General features: G+C 34.2%; 1 protein-coding gene across 3 annotated transcripts in view; it reads right to left on the bottom strand.

The window, feature by feature from the left end:
• KIAA1328 (KIAA1328 ortholog) overlaps positions 1 to 17,020 on the bottom strand; it is a 173,337-nt gene that overhangs the window by 150,249 nt on the left and 6,068 nt on the right. Inside the window, exons 2-5 of one of the 3 annotated variants that reach the window (XM_059707184.1) lie at positions 16,620 to 16,678; positions 15,807 to 15,949; positions 12,064 to 12,158; positions 5,429 to 5,544 (exon numbers count right to left, since the gene is read on the bottom strand). In XM_059707184.1, the coding sequence (XP_059563167.1) occupies positions 5,429 to 5,544; positions 12,064 to 12,158; positions 15,807 to 15,908 (313 nt within the window). In that variant the 5' untranslated portion in view covers positions 15,909 to 15,949; positions 16,620 to 16,678. The remainder of the gene's footprint in view (positions 1 to 5,428; positions 5,545 to 12,063; positions 12,159 to 15,806; positions 15,950 to 16,619; positions 16,679 to 17,020) is intronic. The other 2 variants (XM_059707182.1, XM_059707183.1) reach the window with 2 other exon arrangements.

The following is a 17,020-nucleotide window of genomic DNA, read 5'->3' as shown; positions in this document are numbered from 1 at the left end:
TACTTGCATCCATTTACATGATTACATGATGAACTGGGAAAACATGAATATGCCATACACTGATGATTCCAAGAATGAAGCAATATTCTGCATTATTCAAAAATATCCCATAATGTATATATGTTTTTAAAATCAGGAAAAAGTAGGTTAAATTTTTAAATATTAAATAAGGCATTAATTATTAAGTATTCCCTACTAGCACTAAGTATTCAAATACTAGCACTAATCATAGAGTTGAGGAAAGATTAACAGATATATTTGTAAATATCGCCACAGGCTAGAGAATTCTATCAGTAATTACTGTCCTGGAAAACAAGAGGGGGGGGGGGAGAAATGCAGTGAAAATTCAAATACCTACATGAAAAGTTCCTTAAACAGGTACAGCACAGTGGCTGCCTGAGTGCCTGCAGCTTTGCAGAACAGGTGGCGCTCTCACAATGCTTCGGGTTTATTTCGAAGCCCTTGCATCATCTCTAAAAGGGAGGTGGTCACTGCGTTTCCCCAGCCATAAAAGAGAAAATAAGTATAACCAAACAAGTAATGTCCAAACAAGTAATATCCTCCCAATGGCTGGCACCTTATGGATAATACCCGACTTTCTCTAGAATTTTTAAATGGACAAGAAACCTACAAGGAAACTGTCCTACAACAGCTGTCTTTTATCCTCTGAAGTCAGGGCTTGGAAACCAGTCACTTAGCACTTAAAACACACTGCCTTTGCTGCCTTGAAGGTAGTCAAGTTCTAGAGCAGCAGAGACACGCAGGGGCAAGCTGTCAGATTCAATATCATGGCGCGTTAAAACTAAATAGGCAGATGGGTTTTCATTTCGACATTAAACCTCTTTCCAGAAAAGGAAGAAATGTGTATAGGGAGGAAAAAGATAAATGGTGGGTTTTTTGGTGGCAAACTGCACCCCACCAAAAAAAAAAAAATGTTGTCAATGAAGAATGTAATCACAAATAGTTTTATAGATAGCTGAAAATATTGCCTTGCTTGTAAATAAGGCTAGATTTTCAGAACATTAAAAAAAAAATTTTATATACGATGGGCTATCAGGCAACAATGAAGGCTACGTTTTCGCTAGATAGCAGGACACAATCAATGTTTTCAGTATGATAGTTCAGAAGATCCCACCACTGTGAGAAATCCTAATCTCATACTATTTCAAGAGCTCACATAGAAAATTCATGAAAAAGTCGGGGTAAAAATGAATAGCTATGAAACTCCAACTCTGTCATAGTTTCTTTACAACCCTTATATTTCTTCCCTGGCAATACCCCGAACAGAAGTCCTTGCAAAAATTTCAGTTGCTTCCTGACCTCATAAACCAAATAACATTTCTATCCAAATAATCCTTATATGCTGTATCAGTTTTATGCTATATCAGTTCTCATATATTTTTAGCAAGTATTTTGGGGCAGGAACTCCTCTTAAAGCTACTTCTTTACCTATCCTGCCAGGCTGCCAACCTTGTGTTTTGAACTTTGCAGACTCAGCTCTGACTTGGCAGGTCCAAAGTGCTGCCCTGAACTGTCAGAACACAAGAAAAGAAGGGGCCACAGAAGGACTAGTGTCTTTGTAGTGGGCACCAAAAATACTGGAATCAACTCTCAAAACAATTCTTTATGTTGTGCTGTTTAAAAATTTCCAGCAATCTGATTGATAGCATTCGCAAAAGCATCCACACATGAGAGACACAAAAGCTGATAGTACACTTAATATCCAAGAGGCAAGCAGTTTCCCCTAAAACTTGTCCTTCCATATTAGCTCTGCTACCTCACTGACATGCTCTTGGCCTCCCATCTTACACCCCTCCCCCCGGCTGACTCATTTTTTACACTGAATATTTTCTAAGTGTATACAAGAGCTTAGATGCCCAAGAGCATTAACATAACATCTCCTACAGTGAGGTATTACAATCCAGGTTAAGAAATGAAAGGAACAAAAATACAGAGAATACTTTTAGAACTAACACTGTGGCCTGATGTATTCAAAGGCCCTGAAAAACTTGCATCTCAAGATCAACATTTCAGAAGCAGAATTCTAAATATTCATAAGCAACCAGATCTTTACTAAGCTCATCTCCTCACTCAATACAAGAAAACTAACCCTAGTCAGGTAGATAGCTATTCATAATGAAGTACTTTGAAGGGAAAACCAGATTATAGCATTTAACCCTGAGAATTTTATTTCATAAACCTATTTATATGGAGACAGACTCTATATCTAAAAGTGCAGATTTTTAAAATTTTTCTTTGCCATTTGGGGGATGGAAAAGCATCCCTGATTTGTATATTAAAGCGCAAGCATCTGTCCTACTGATGATATTCCAGGGAAGCACATTAGCATAAAATTTAACGATGTCAAATAAGTGGATGTGAAATAGGGACTGCGTAAAGACACTATTTCCAAGGCTGACAGAAACATCACTGTTTAGAAATGCAAATGAAACCATTATGTTCAATAATTATATGAAAATATGAACAGTTCAGCATGTTTTCCAGCCCTGATGGCGGTTAATGGGATGTATGCTTATGTAAATAACTACTATTAAAGCTAATGCTGAAAAAAACTAATAAATTCATACTAAAGCAACTGATTTAGTATGCTTTTAAACCCCAGCAGTGCTCACTTATTAGAAAAGAGTGCATTATTATGTTTAGAACTCATTACTGCTACAAGTCACTGCAACTCCATCAATTACCATGCATTAATGAAAATGGGACACATACAAAAAAAATTATTGCCTCTCAGCAGTTTTTTTAAAGACAAAATCTAGGGGCATTACCATCATGGGGCCTTGTAGGGAACTTATCCACACTATAATCTTTATTACTAAAATGGTACTCCCAATACTATCATCCTAAGGTATTTTGACCATAAGAAGGGCTAACCTTTATGTAAAAATATCAACATTTTACAAAATTGACCATTTAGCACCAATATGAAATTTTTAATATTTGAATTGCATTTTTAAAAACTTTTATTAACATGTATGTGGCAGATGGTCCATTTTCTTTTATCCTTACCTGAGGATATGTTTATTGGTTTTAGAGAGGGAAGAAGGGAGGAATGGAGAAATAGAGGGAAGAGGGGAGGGAGGGAAACAGGGAGGAAGAAAAGGGGAGAGGGAGAAAGAGGGAGGGAGGGAAGGAGAGGGGGAGAGGGAGGGAGGGAGGGAGGGAGGGAGAGAGAGAGAGAGAGAGAGAGAGAGAGAGAGAGAGAGAGAGAGAGAGATTCCCATATATAAACCTCAACCCAGAAAGGGGATCTAACCTGCAAGCTAGGTATGTGCCCTGTTGGGGAATCGAATCAGCAACCTCTTGGTGTAGGGGACAATGTTCCAACCAACTGAACCACCTTGCCAGGGCAGATGGTCCATTATTTTTTTCAAAGGGAGGCCAAGAAGTGACAATACACAGTGGTAGTCATACCAGTATATAGAGGTAGATGGCTTTATTCTAAAATGCTGCCTGATATAATAGATAAAAATCCCACCCAATTCTACATTTATGTCTCAGTGAATTCTGTGCAATGAAGGGATTGGATTTTTAAGAACAAACCTAAAATTTCCTTCTTGGCCACAAGATGGACTTTCTTGCAATATATTAAATATTGCAGGATATTGAGAAGATGAAAAGTCCTTGTTTAAAATTCAAGTTTAACTTGCACCTAACAGCAAAGAAATGCTGATGGAGCAGGAATGCAAATATATAAATACCTTTGCTCTCACTCTATTTGTGTCAACTTTCACAATTTATTCTGTTTCCTTCGCATATATAATTAAACTGATCCTTCATCCTTTTCTCACATCCAGGAAAACAGAAAGCACTTCAGCACCTACTAAATGTTAAAAATATTTGCTAAACCTCAGACATAGTCATGTTATATATTATAAATATATGTTTATTTTGAAATTATTACAGTCACATCAGTCCAATCATTTGCAGTTTTGGCTCTCACTTGTTTCTTTGCCTCCCAAGAAGCTTCTCTTGCAATTTAGATATACTAACACCAGGTGGTGGTAGAGTGCGATGATGTGCAGCTATAATAGTAAAATGCAAGTTTTCTCTCAAAAGCAGTAAAATGCAGATATTCTCTGATCAAGCAACACAGGTTTAACAATTCATTCACATAACAGGTATTTTTTTAGTACATACTGAGTATCAGGTCTTGCATAAGATTCTCAGTGTACAATAGTGCATAAAGCAAAAATAATGTTCCATGAGGGAAATAGACAATAACTAAATGTATAAGTAATAGAATGTCAAGTGCCCTCAATAATCAAAGCCCGTTCACAACTATAAAAAACCAGGTAGCTCAGTTGGTTAGCGTGTTGTCCCAATATGCCAACGGTGTGGGTTCGATCTCCAGTCAGGGCACTCACAAGAAGCAATCCATGAATGCATAAATAAGTGGAACAACAAGTTGATGTTTCTCTCTCTCTCCCCTTCTAAAATCAATAAATAAAAAAACGTTTTTAAACCTATAACTAACATCAATCTTAAAGCTGAAATACACATTTCTCCTAAAACATGGAGCAAGATAAGGATGCTCTTTGTCATCTTTTATTCAATACATAACTGGAGGTATTGCAGTAAGACAAGAAAAAGAAAGAAAAGGCTTAAAGATTAGGAAAGAACGAAAACTATTTTTATTTGCAGATGACATAATTGTTCACACATAAAATCCTAAGGAATCTGTGAAAACAACTATTAAAATTAACAAGTGAGAATTTAGCAAGGTCAAAGATATAATCAATATAAAAATTCAACTGTGTTTCTAAATCCAACAACTGAAAGTTGAAATTAAAACTACATTGAGAACAAACTTTTCAGAATCAACAGACGCCTTCTTGCTGACCAGAATATGCACATGATGGCTGAATGCCAAGACTCTCTCAAATCAACAGTCATCCCCTGCCTTGCGCCAAAACTCAAATGTCTTTTACAATAAAAAGGAATAAACACCTATCTTGCTTTTATTACTGTTACTTCGGAAAGCTTGATCCTGACACAAATTCATAAAATATCCGTTAGTCGGTTCCAGCTAATCCTGGCCTTTTCAGCTCTGTTTCTGCATTCTTTTCCTTGAGATCTGTTCTATGCCTTGTCAGAGCAGCACATAATGAATGGTGTGATTCCTCAGTAATTCCTACCTGACTTCTTTAGCAACAAGCTTTCTGAAATTGCTTTAAACATTTTTTAAAGGATGCTCCCCCATAAATCAAAAAACATTTTGCTTCAAAACTATACCGTCTCTTCAAAAATTAATTACTGTAAACTTTTATCATCAACTCCTCTCTGTAGTTAGCATTAATTCCTAATTATTTTTAAGAGAACAAAATAATCTTTAAGTATGGTTTAGGCATTTACGAAAGGGTCAAACTTCCTGCACATTAAAAAAGAGAACTTTCAAAAAGGATATCTTCTCTCTCTTTGATGATCAGTTCATTCTGTTCTTCCAACTGCCTTATCTTCTTCTCAAATGATTCCTGCTCAGCTTTGAGTCGTTCTTCGGTCACTTCCTTTTCCTCGCTTACTCTAAAAGAAATAAAGAAATGAAAAGAAAATGCCTGTGAGAATAAAATATAACATGTGCCTACAGCTGCAGTTTACCCAAAGTAGACTTCCTCCAGAGTATGCTTACCTGTTTCAGAGGTTTCTTCAGGGCTACTCTATGCATTTTTTTAACTAACCTTTTATAAGGCAATCTTTTACAGCTGTACAATAAAATACGCATGTTGACTTTAAAATCAAGAATGTTTCCCATCATCATCTTAAATATGTGAAGTCCAACATAAGACATAGGCTCCTAATTATAATCTGGGACAGAAAAGTATCTAATTTTTACAACATTAGGTTTCATTTCTTCATTATCAAAATAGGCACAATCAATTTATTTTGATTTAGATATTTTTATACTTTTATTTAAATCCTGTCCATGACATAAACAACATATAAATCACTTAAACATTTCACTAAAAAACACAGGCAATTTTATTCTTTTTTTTCTGGAACTGATACCCTGTATTCCTTAGTAGCATATAAATAACTACATTGGAATAAAAACACAGCATTAACATAAACCTTGCACTATATTTATTCTTAGTCCAAACATAGGGTGGTGAAGGCCTGGGGTGGGGGTGGGCTAGAAAGGGCCCATGGGGGTTGAGGGGGAGAAGGAGACATATGTAATACTTTCAACAATAAAGACTTTTTAAAAAGGATTTTAAAGTTAAAAACACTGACCAATAGTTTTGATTCTTTAATGCCTAATTCTGAAAAGTATTCCAACTTGATCCTACCAGAAAGGGGTGGTTCCTAACAAGAACACAGAAGGGGGAAAAAATCTTTTAAAAAAACCCACAAAAACAGCTAAACAACAACAACATTAAAAGTTATCTTAAAATGACAATCCTAATTTTCATGTATCTCTGTGCACAGAGATGTTAGACCTGAATTTGTTACTGGTGCCTGTTTCTCCAAAGAGAGTACAACGTTTATCCTACAAGATCACACAGGGATGCGTGTAAGTGAAGTCCACACCTTTCCTTTGAGCTCCTAAGTTTTTACTCTCTCCCAGAACCCTCCTCTATCAGAACAATTTCTGACTTAACATGAACTCCATAGCTCTTCCTTTCTTGCTAGTCTTCTGGTGAAGATATTAAAATCAATGATATAACAGAATGAAAATTAGAATTTTTTGAATGTTCAAGAGTTGATTGCTTTTTCTTTGAAATAATGTGTGTGAAATGCTGGCACACAATAGTGTTCAAAAATAGGTTTATTTCTTCTTGCTCATCTTGACATTCAAATAATTTCCTCAACTATATTATTTATGGTTAGCATAATATGAGGCCCATGAATGGGACTTAGGCCCCTCTTCCTAAGGGTAATCTCTAAAACTGATACAATTACAAGAATCCAGACAACAAAACAAGGAACAAATATACCTAAATGAGGAGGATTTATACTCGGTCTCAGGTAATCCTCCTGCCTCCCTTGTAGATTGCCAGATTTACCTTATCATGGAGGTGTATCTCAACATTTATTTACTCCCTTTGTTCAACCTGAAAGAGATCCATGAAAACTCTAGAGTTCATTGAGGGAGTAAAAGTTGTACACACATCCCATAATGCCAGAGTCTATGATGAGCTTTTCTCAAAACTTAAAAGTGCTCTATCCCAGAAAAATCACGCCTTTTAAAATTTAGTTTCTGGAGTATGTTTGAAAAATGTATTGCTACACTATTTAAACAGGCCTTTTTTTTTTTTTTTTTTTGGTCTTTTCTGTTATGCTGCTATGATTAGACTACCCTTTAGCAATTATTATGCTCTGGGAGGCTATAAAATTAACAAGCTGTGGTAAGTACAAAGTATAACACTTCTTCCATAGGCCTATCTAAAGATACTCATGGCTTCTTTGTGGCCTATTAGCATAGTTAATATAAGCAAGCATATTAATACAGCCTTTAAAGGCAGACGACTTGCCAATAAAACAACCTCAAGATTTGATATCCACTCTGAAATCTATCTTCTTGTTTAATTTATGTTCAATAATATTTCCCATGAGGTATATGTAAGAGAAAATATCTGGTATCCTGATCTACATTTTTCATCAAAGCATTCTCAGACCACAAAGTAACATAAAAAGACCTAATTCTCTATCTCATTTAGAGTAGAGCAACAAGTTAATTAACAAAATGAGAAGCTAAATACAGGAAAGGGAAATATCTGACTAATAGGATAAAACAGTTAAAACTAACAAGAGGATATTCCCAGAGTAGGTTTGTTAATTATTTACAAAGAGGACAATAGCCTGTTCATAAAGTAAGATTGTTAACATTTAGTTAATGCCTCAGAATATTTATCAAAAAGGTCCACAAAATGTACTGTTATTTAACAAGAGAATTCATACCCTTAGAGCTGGGTGGCTGGGCTAGAAATTGTGCTGAAAGTACTGAATATCTTTGAAGTCTTAAAATTGAAGTCTTAATTTTTTATTGTACTGAGATGTACATTTAATTATGACAAAAAATAATTAGTTAAAAAAACTAAAAAAACAGAATAAATATAAAATAATAATGATCTACTTATTCTACAATAGGAAACTAATGATGTTACACTTTCTATTTTTCTTCTGAGAATGTCAAGTAGAAACAGCAAACTGTCCTTTGGGAAAAATCAGTATCTGAGCCTAAAAAAGAACCCAGTCCTCAAATGAGTTAGTGTACAAGTATTCACAGGGGAACCATGCATTATCTGACAGTGTGGGCACAGGACAAGAAATAGTGGAGATTTTTTTAGGCTTCTTCAAATATGGCTCATATACATCAAAAAAATGCAATGTGGCCAAGATTATTTTACAACTTTTTTTCCTTTAAAAACTAAGCTATAGTACAGTTCACGCATTAGTCTATGGCAGCGATTTTCAACCTTTTTCATCCATGGCATACACAAACTAATTACTAAAATTCTGCTGCACACCAAAAAATACATTTTTTGCCGATATGACAAAAAAAGGTATAATTTTGATTCAGTCATACCAGACGGCTATTGTTATGTTGGCTGTTGTCATATTTTTTAAAATATTTTTATTTTAGAGAGAAACATCTATGTAAGAGGGAAACGTTGATCTGTTGCCTCCTGTACACCTCCTACTGGGGATGGAGTCTGCAACCCGGGCATGTGCCCTGACTGAGAATAGAACCTGCAACCTTTGAGTACATGGGACAATGCCCAAGCAACTGAGCAACACTGGCCAGGGCAGTTGTCATTTTTTAATATAGCAATCTAAGGGAAAAGAAGTCAGTGACCCTGACTAAATGGTCAGGTATTACATGTTTTAAAAATTCTTGCAGCTGGTCTATGGTACCCTCTCCATCTTAAAAAGTCTCAGTAAAAAAAAAAAAAAAAAAAAAAAAAAAAAAAAAGCAAGCAAATGCATACATAGGGAAGTTGCCATCTTGCAGCACAAACTACAATATTTTGCAAAGCCATTCATTTTTCAAGTCCCCATAAATTACACTGCTTTTCCCATCAATGCAAACAATTCATTAATTTTACTATTAAAGACTTTCTGAGGTCACTTAATTCAGCAATCTTGAACAAAAAGAATTCTCTCTATCCTTATGCCTCCAAAAATGATCAATCAATATTCCACTTATTCTTCTGCAAATGTAAATCAATGCTAGACACCTCAGGAAAATGTGATCATTTACTTCAAGTCCATATATCAAGTCATCTTTTACACTCTCTTCCACCAGCTAAATAATTCATAAAATCCCTTATGGTATCTATTCTCCATTAGCCTATTAATTTGTATGTGTACTCCATTCTTTTATTAGTGTAGTTAACACAAGTAAAAAAGTTCCCTGAGCATATATAGATTATTTAAGGAGGCATCTACAGATTATTAAAAACTCATACTAGGTTTTTTGTTTTTTAAAATCTATTTGATTTCTTGCCAAATAGCACTATATTGCTTATTCATGTTCAGGCTAAATTGAACTATGATCCATGCATATTTTTTTAATGTACTAGGCCTAACCAGTAAGTCTTTCTCTTAAGTGAATTTCTACTTTATTTTTATTCTTAGGCATATAATAACCTGCACTTGTCACTATTATCTTACATCCTGTTTGAATGAATCTATTTTCCAACATATTAAGCCAATTCTTAAATCTTATTTATATCTTCTGTTAACATTTATTTTCGTTTAGTAACATCAGTAAATCTTATAAGCATCTTTTTGCTACTTTTACACATAGTACCAATAAAGATAATGACTAAAAAGGACCTCACAGCTAGATTCTCAATGTAACAGGTAAGGTACAAGTAAGCCAGCCTTGGAATTTAGACATATACAGTTTTCCCACTAACACTGTTAAAGGCCATGTGTTTTTTAAAAAAGGCTAATGCTTTGTTAAAAATGCTTTTCACTTCAAAGGCACCATTAAAAAAAAAAGGCTATAGTTTTCACTTTGCTTTTATATTGCATGTCACTCTATAATTGAAAAACATGCTATTTGTCTTGTACGTTGTGCTGAGAGCTACTGAATATTATATTATTCTGAAAATATGCTTGTTAATGGTCAGTGTTGGTGTTAAGCACTCTAACTTCTCCCCTAAAATAATGTTGGTGCATCTTCATAATAGTGGAAATTCTTTAAGTATGCTATACTTGAACATATCATAGGAACACACAGGTTTTCTAAATCTTCTGACACTTTCTCCATTTGCTTTAACTTTTATACAACAAAGTTTTAAATAAATAATACATGGGTCAAAGAGGAAGTCTCAAAGGAAATTTTAAAAAATACATAGGGCTGAATGAAAATGAAAATACAACAAATCAAATATGTGGGAAGTATTAAAAGCAATCATGAGAGAAGTTTATAGCACTAAATGCTTACATTAAAAGGAGAATGGTCTCTAAGTTTCTACTTCAAGAAATAACAAGTAAAAGAACAAAACAACAAAAGAAAAGAAATAGCAGAGATAAGAGCAAAAATCAATATAATTGAAAACAGAAAAAATAGAGAAAAATCAATAAAACAAAAAGCTGCTTCTTTGAAAAAAAATCAATTAAAATTGATAAACCTAACAAGGCTGACAAAAATAAAGAGAGAGAAGGTACAAATCAATAATATCATAATGAAGCCCTATAGGTCCCACAGTCACTAAAAAGATAAGAGAATACCACAGACAACTTCATGTTCATAAATTTGACATGGGACAATTCTCAAACCACAAACTCCCAAAACTCAATCAAGACAAAATAGACAACTTGAATAAATTTGTAACCATTGAAAAATTGAATTTGTAATTAAAAAGCTCTTTAAAAATAAATCTCTGGCCCAGATGATTTCACTGGAAAATTCTATAAAATATTTACAAAAGAATAAACCAATTTTGTACAATTTCTTCTAGAAAATAGAACACTTCCAATTCATTTTATAAGGCTAGTATTACCATATACTAAAACCAGACTAAGCAAAAAAAAAAAAAACAAAAAAAAAAAAACAAAGAAAAGAAAGAAATAAAACGACAGTCCAATACCTCTCGTGAATGTCAGTGTACAAATTCCGAACAAAATAATAAGGAAATCAAAATTAGGAATGTATAAAAACTATGATAAAAACTGAGGTTTTTACAGGTAGCAAAGGCAAAGTCAACATTCAGAAATCAATTTGTATAATCCACCATATCAACAGCTAAAGAAGAATATACATATAATCTCACATTAATTTAGGCACAAAAAGTGTTCTACAAAATCTAGCATACAATCATAACAAAAACTCTTATAAAAGTAGGAATATAAGAAAACTCCCTCAACTTTATAAAGAGCATCTATAAAAAAATCTACAGCTAATATCATACTTAATCACACACCCCCTGAAAAAACCAAATTGGAAGAAATACTGCAAAATAGCTGGCCAGTATTCTTTAAAAGTATCAAAGTCATGGAAGGCAAGGAGACACATGAAAGAGACCAAGGAAACATAAAAACTGAATACAAAATGCGATACTGGAGCAGGAAAAAATATATTAGTGAAAAAACTGGTGAAATCTGAACGCTCTGTAATTAATACTATTGGACCAATGTCAATTTTTGACAATTGCATGATGATTTATTCAGGGTGATAAATTTAGAAAAAGTTATGTGAAAGTTATGAGAGCCTTCCATACCATTTAAGAGATTTCTTGACATATACTTACATATAATAAGGTTCAACCATTTCAGGATACAATTCAATGGCTTTTAATATATTTAGAGTTCTGCAAACATCCCCATAATATAATTTTAGAACATTTCATTCTCCCAAAAAGACCACTCATTCCTCTTTCTCCCAATATTTTTGCAATTTTTCTATAAGCCTAAAATTATTTCAAAATAATACAAAAAGGTAATAATAATGTTACATTCAATTAAAATTTATAAATATATAATTTTTTGACACACTATATAATGAAATATAATCAAGAAAGGAAAATGAAATTCATGTGTTTTAAAGTTCTTGATTATATAACAATGCATCTCATATAAGATTTGTCTCACCTGGCCAGTTCTTTAATTAAATTTGCAATGCGTCTTTTGTCTTCAAGACATAAATCCTTTAATGATGCACTCTTTATTCCTCCCTTGCAGAAATTCTGAAACAGAAAAAAACCTTTTGTTTAACTTTTACTAAAAACAATTTTTAAGACTCTTCAATAAATTCTTAAAATAAGTAGAGGTGAAATTTCCTAGATATCTTTTATCTTGTGGAAACACTAGTAGCCTGTATCATTTAAAATTGACTATGAACTCAAAACAGGCTAAGGAACTGTCTGCCCATGAGGGGACATCATGAAAAGCAGACAGAAAGAACTCAAAGCAGGAATGTCCCTAAATACTAGGGAATATTTTAAAAGACAACTTTCCCTTAGTGGACACCACAGAAATAAACACCTAATGGAAGATACTGAGAACTTTCTTACATCACAGCCCAGCTTAAAACTAAGGTTGGCAGCAGATGAACCTGTTCTAGCCTCTCAACAACCCGAGGTTCATTCCAAAGGGTACTAGACCAAAGAGTAATTAATAATAATAATATATTTTTAAATAGCTAATAATATCTAGTGCTTACTGCATGCCAGGAATAGGCTAAGTACTTTACACTTATTAATCCATCTTATTTCCGCAACAATGCTATTAGGTGGGTATTATTCTTATTTTAAAGTGAGGATACATATCTTGTCTAGTATTAAGAAGTAGATCAAGACCAAGTTCCAGAGTCTGTGCTTTAACCACTGTACTATCCTGTCTCCGATGCTACAAAAAATTCTCCCAGTACCTGAACATCATTAACAGGGTTTTAAAGCCATGACACTCAGGGAGTCACAGGGGAACTGGAGGTAATATGTAAAAGGAAAGAAATATAATCCTTGAAATGTATGCAACCACAAAATAGGTCAGTCCAATTATTTCTGGTAGTCAAGAATAATCCAAGACCCTTAAAATGAAACATGGAAATACTGAGAGCCAAAGACAGGAAAGAGAGGGGAGAAGAGGAAATGAGAAAGGAATGGTAAGAAAATAAAATAAGTTTGGCTTTAGATACATCAGGTCAATTTAAGATACCAGGAGGATATGCATATAGAAATGTTTAGGTAGAAAGTAAAAAATATGGGTATGGCTCTTAAGTCAGAGAAAAACTAAGATTTAAAATTTAGCTATATGATATTATATAGGATGTTTAGATTTTTATTATTTTCATTATATCTTTGTTTTAAAGTTTTCCTTAAAGTTAAGAAAAATATTAGTTTTTAAAAATCATCTACAAATCCAAGAAAAAAATGTATGTCTAAAAGAACAAGAGGAGAATTGGAAGCATAAAATATAGTAGGGGAAAGAAAAGAAAAAGAAAAGAAAAAGTTTCAAGAAAAGTGTGGGCTTAACAGTGCAAATGACTGAAAAAGCTAACAGAATGTGAAATGATGTCACTGGATTTACAATGGGAGAAGCTGCTGATAACCCATGAAAAGACATTTCAGTAAAGGTGCAGTAAATATAAACCAAACAAAAGATTTTAGCAGCATTGTGTTTAACAGCAAAAACCTGAGAATCAGGTTTTATTCACTAAAGAATGATTTCACTGTGATATATTTATTCAATGGAATTCCATAGGTACCGGTTGCTATGCTACTGACTTTCATCTTCAAACCCACCCTCCACGCTCTGTTTTGTGACGCTGGGGCTGAGTCTCTGGAAACCTCATTTCTTCTTTGCCACGTAACTCTGTTAAACTCTGCGAATAGGAAGAACTACTAGAGGGAGACCAGGGGTTGTTAGAGAGAGAAAGGACACGCTCCTTCCTATTTGCTTCCTTTTCCGGCCAGTCTCAGCCCTGGCAAGAACAGCTGATTCTATTTTGCAATTTTTCATGCCCTCACTGAACCAGCCTTTCTTTATCTTGTTTCCTCAGGGACAGCAGTCAGGCTGGTTCCCCATCACCAGAGTCCAAGTTCCAGTTCTGAGGGGTTCATCCTCAAAGCTTCCACACTTTAATAATTCCAACATGTTCCATCTGTTCTCCCAGCCCTAGAAATGGTAACTGTTTCTTAGAGATAACTGAGTGTTTTCTTTTTGCCTTTTCAGTTCTTCAGCACCAATGTAGCAAGTATTTAATATTTTCAGTTAAAATAAATGACTAAACCCTAACTGAAATATCAGTGAAAAAAATGAAATATAGCTATATTCAACATAAATAAATCTCATGAACATAATGTTGAGTAAAAATGCAAATCACACACTATACAAAGTATAAGCTCATTTATATAAGGTTTCAAAAAATTATAAAATTAAATATTCTTTAAAAACCAAATATATTTGGACAGTGGTCGGTAAACAACAGCTACAAGCCAAATCTGGCCCATCCCCTGTTTATTAAAATGCAGCCATGCACATTCATTTACACACTGATACATATATGGCTCTATCCACAGGACAGTGGCAGAGCTGAACACTTGAGAAAGACACAATGGGGCTCATAAAAGCTAAAGTATTTACTACCTGGCTCTTTACAGAAAAACTCGTTATGATATTATTTTCCAATGGAAGAAAATAACAACAATAATAATAATGCAGGCTAATTTTCTTTTAATGAAAACATCTTTCTTATATTTTAGGGCTTATTCATCATTAACAAATGCAAATGAACAGAAATCATAAAGGACACCTAACCAAAGTACAGTTGCTGTGGATTTGATTTACTAACTCCACACAGATCAGAATGTAGGTCTTTTGAGACATACCAAGATAATACATTTTCTTAACTAAGATTTAAAGCAAGCCCAAATATTTTGGAGCTAAACACTTTATATTCATACCAAGCATCATCAAAACATTCAAGAATCCTTGGTAGCTTTTCAGAATGCGTATAAATCATCTACCCATATACATCAGTTATTGGTCATGTGGTCCCTGAGAAAGAAGATACCCTACCAAGAACTCATAGTGGCTTAACTGAGCTTAAATTAAAAACAATAACAAACAAATAAAAAAAACAGAGCCTAGCAGTCATTTCTGAACAGAGGCCTCGCATATGAACTGCACTTCAGGGAGAAGCCTGCACTAAGCTTCCTGCTTCCTGCACTGAGTTTCTGCCATCTGCGCCGCCCCTCATAGAGGAGTTCCTGGAATCCTGTTTTAACCAAGTGGGCAATCAGGACAGTACTTTTGGACCAATACTGTATTTGGAGTCCTTATTTGCATGAGGACAGACCAATCAGGGACCAGGGGTGGGGACTTCAGTCATTTTAAATCAGCTCCCTTCTGGCTCTGGGAAAGCACTTTCCATTTCCACCTAAGATTGAAAACTGCATTTGTCAGACTGGAGGTGAAACCCCAAAGATGTCTAACCAGAGCAGAGTAGAGCAGAGATGACTGGCACAGGGTGAAGTGGACCTAAGCAGGTAGAAAAGACCAGAATAGAGCAGAACTGCCTCGCCTAAAAGGGTCTCACCCAAAAGGGCCTCCCCCCAGGGCCACCCTGCCCACTACCTCTTCACAGCCCTGCTGCTTCTAACTGAGGTATAACACTATTGAGCTGTTCCACAGCCATGCTGTCTTCATAGCTCTGATGTATGGCAAGTGAGCGGTTTCGCACTATTGTTTTCTTCTTCATTGCAACCCAAATCAGGAATTCCTGTTGGCATTGAATTGGCACCAACAGCCACCAATTGACAGTCCGCAAAGAAAAATTAGTAAATGATCATTTATAAAAAATTGCAGAATGAGAAAACAAATAAATTACTGACCTGTTCATTTACGAAATCTCCTGCACCCTTTAAAGACTCCATAGAGATTGAAGCAGCAGTCACCTTGGAAGTCTTAAGTTTAACATTAGCTTTTGGACTCATCGACTTGTGTCTTGATCTGATATTTCCTTCTGTAGAAATCCCTAAGGATTTGCATCAAGTAAGATTTCAAAATTATATCTTCTCATTCTCTTAAGCTTCCCCCCACCCCCCAATCAACCTCTCCATTAATATCCTCTATTTTATAGGATGTGATATAGAAAACTCTTAACTTCATCTTAAGGCTCTCTTAATAAATAATAAATCATGAAAAAATTATATTTTGAATAAATTAAGATTCAACTGAAATATTTTTAAAAGGTGCTGGCACATTCGTATGTCATATTGAATCCAACAAATTAAAACATGCCACAAATACACTCACTTAGGGAAATTAAAGACCTGATTTGTCACATAATTGGGGTACTTTCAATAGTCCAGTTTTATTGCTCATCTATAATAACCAGTAAACTTTAAAGAGTCTATTGCATAAACTCTATGTCAAGAAGTTTCCACACTTTTATTTGAAATATTAAATTTAGGCTCTTATTTGTAATAAAAAAAGAAAGAAAATCTCTTACTCCCTAATACATAAAGTATAAGGCAGTGTTTTGAACCCTAATAGGGTTTCTTTATTTTATTTTATTTTATTTTATTTTATTTTATTTTATTTTATTTTAGGTTCTAATGTACTGTCCCACATTCAGTTATAACTGCAAAGTTGTCCTAATGTTTCATCTTTCTCTTAACACTTAAGAAGCAAAGGAAGCTTACCAAATTAACATAGAAAATCATACCTGGAACATATACTACTGATTGTTCTTCATCAGAAACTATGCAGAAGACATGAAGGAAAACACTAGGAAAGATTGTCCATTATCCAAATGCTGCTTCGGTTCTGTGCTTTTGTTATAATTTGTAATTTCTATTTGACCTTGGAATTTATAACTAGTTTTTAAAAGTAACACTAGGAAGCAAAGTAATTGAATTAATGCAGCAAAGTTAATATTATTTTAAAGTTCATTTTTATATAGTCACAACTATATATTTTATAAAAGTTTTGGAAGGCCTTGTTCTATAAAACGTTTATTCATGCTTATTCCCAAGTGAGATATCCTATACTATAAATTCTGCTGTGCCTTTCATTTCATTGCCTTTGCAAACCAAGAGTTCAA

Source organism: Myotis daubentonii, chromosome 8 (assembly GCF_963259705.1).
Source record: "Myotis daubentonii chromosome 8, mMyoDau2.1, whole genome shotgun sequence".
Lineage (NCBI taxonomy): Eukaryota > Metazoa > Chordata > Mammalia > Chiroptera > Vespertilionidae > Myotis > Myotis daubentonii.
This window is presented reverse-complemented; position numbering and strand designations above follow the sequence as displayed.